Raw genomic sequence first — 2,333 nt, 5'->3', positions numbered from 1 at the left:
GAAAGGGGGCTCTGGAACAGGAAAGCAGTGAGAGGCTGTGCTGGCATGAGTACCTCCTCTATACAAACCTTGCAGAAAGGCTGCTGTGGTGCAGAGGATCTCTTTCAAGTCTTCAACGCTCTGAACAAGGTGCAAGGAGGCTTCCTCAGCAGGCACTCGCCATGCCTTGAGGAGGGAGAGGAGTTCATTCTGCCCCTCACTGCAGTGAGCTCTCCGCAGGTTCTGTGAATACACAGAGGAAAGAGAGCAGGGAATGCTGAACCCAGGGCATGGGGACACAGAGGTCCCATCAAACCCTGCAACGGTGCTCTCTGCACACAGGAGAAGTGTCCTATCACCCCCTCATTTCAGCTGCAACCTACTAACTGCAGTGATTCCTGCCTGGCCCAGGGCAGCACCTCTCTACCTCAGAGCAAGGTGCACCTTGAGGAGCTCCTGGCAAGGCAGATCTAAGTGTTGTTGGAGGGCTTTCAAAAACGTGGGACCCCTCAGCAGCCTCACAATCAGAAGGGAAGGCTCCTCTGCATCCCACTGCTCACGCCTTACTCCCTACAGAGGCTGCAAATCCACCTGCAACCCCTTTCCAGCCTGTAAAAGTCCCTTCTCTGGCATCTAGAGGTCCAGAGCCCTGCCAGGCAGATGTTCTGGGACACATTAAGGCACTCAGGGCCATGGGGCTATGCCAGTACACCAGAGAGAGGATTACTCACACTGACTGGGCAGTGCCAATGGTTTCAGGTCTCCAAATGGCACAGCAACATTTTGCAGAGTGGGGCTTATGAAAAACATCTCTCCTCCTCCAGCAAACCCGCATGTATTTATATCTCTGCAGATACTCCAGTGCAGGTAAGTGGGAGCTGCACAGCATCCACCAGTTACCTCAGCATTGTTCAGGAGGTGGAAGAGGCCGGCAGTGCTTTCCAGTCGGCTGTCTGCCAGCCAGCATGCTGCTTGCAGGGCCCCCAGTCGGTGCAAAGGTGCCTGCAGCTCCTCTGCAGTTACGACCTGCAGCACCTTTTGCCACAGCTCCTCGGTGCTAAGATCCTGCCCACAGGCCCCACAAGCCTCCAGAACTGAAAACAAACAAACAACAAACCCAGCCATGAGAGACAAGTTTGGGTCCTGTAACAGACACCTTCCCAAAAGGGAGATAAAGCCTCAAGCAAGCACTGGCTTCTCATAGCAATGGAAGGAATAGGGTTACAGGGCTTCCCCAGCCTCAGCAGCACAGAAACCAAGCTCTCAGACAGTGCAGTTAACAGCAGCACGCTCAGGAGATGACACACAGTTTAGAGCTACAACTTCAGCTCTGCTGAGTCCTCCTGAGGCCACTTGCCTCAGGACAAGCATGTGCCAACACTGCAGATTTCCTTCTGACCTGCCGCCTGTTTCAGTGAGTTTTCTTTGAATCCAGTACACCATAATTAAAGAAAACACTCATTTTCTACTGTCACTAAAATATTGCTAGGGACTTAGAATCTTACGCCTTGAAAACTCTTGTTTCTCTTAAAACCTCTGGCCCATCCGTGCAGGCAGCAGCAGGCCAACAGCCACCCCAGCTTCTGCCCTTCCCTGCTCACAGCCCCCCTCCTCCGACCAGTCACACATCTCCAAAGCGCAGAGGATCCTATCCTCGCCCCAAGGAGCTCCTGCAAAGAGAATGATCTCCTTACCCCTGAGGAGACTCTGGTGTATTTCTTCTGCTTCTCCTTCGATAGCAGAGTCAGACGTTCTCATAGTAAAAAGCAAGGAGTTGTAGAGGACAGTAAGCTCCAGAGGCATCGTGGGGAAGGTGGCTGGCAGTCCTGCGATCACAAGAAGAAACTGAGCTGGCTAGGAAAAACCCAACCACCACCATAGTAAGGTGTCAACACCCAGCTTCGTGACAAAATAAGTTTCCTAGCAAGCATTTTTCTGTTGTTGTGGTGAGATTTAACAGCTCAGGAACTCCACTATCTAGAGAGACAGCAGCTGCCACCTCTCCAGGGGTTGACACTGCTTTAGACATCCATTCTGCAGCTATCCAGGTGCTGCAGTTCTCCAGGAGTGAGACTCTTCTACTCTTCCACAAAAGCATCAATAGCCTACCCACTTCCAAAACACACCTACCCTTTTCCACAAGCTTCTCATGCTGCGTCTCTCTCCCTCTCACCACGCTTCCTCTATAACACAGATATGGCAGGGAGCCCCTTCCCCAGCTTCCCAGGACAAAGGTTTTCTCATCTTTTCCAGAAACCCCATAGCTCTGCCCACATCCTCCAGCAAGATTAGGAAGCAGTTGGGGCTGGACCTTAATCCCTTCGCAGGTCTAGTTTAGCTCAGGAACGTTTCAT

General features: G+C 52.2%; 1 protein-coding gene across 1 annotated transcript in view; it reads right to left on the bottom strand.

Moving 5' to 3' along the window:
• Positions 1 to 1,805, bottom strand: part of FANCG (Fanconi anemia, complementation group G) — a gene marked incomplete at its 5' end in the record, with an annotated part of 9,830 nt that extends 8,025 nt beyond the window's left edge. Inside the window, 3 exons of the mRNA XM_010190213.1 lie at positions 69 to 222; positions 880 to 1,073; positions 1,674 to 1,805. Of these exons, the coding sequence (XP_010188515.1) occupies positions 69 to 222; positions 880 to 1,073; positions 1,674 to 1,805 (480 nt within the window). The remainder of the gene's footprint in view (positions 1 to 68; positions 223 to 879; positions 1,074 to 1,673) is intronic.
• Between the last annotated feature and the right edge of the window lie 528 nt (positions 1,806 to 2,333).

Source organism: Mesitornis unicolor, unplaced genomic scaffold (genome assembly GCF_000695765.1).
Source record: "Mesitornis unicolor isolate BGI_N332 unplaced genomic scaffold, ASM69576v1 scaffold35898, whole genome shotgun sequence".
In the NCBI taxonomy this organism is placed as follows: Eukaryota; Metazoa; Chordata; class Aves; order Mesitornithiformes; family Mesitornithidae; genus Mesitornis; species Mesitornis unicolor.
The sequence above is the reverse complement of the archived record's forward strand: the minus strand, read 5'-3'. Positions and strand labels throughout refer to the sequence as shown.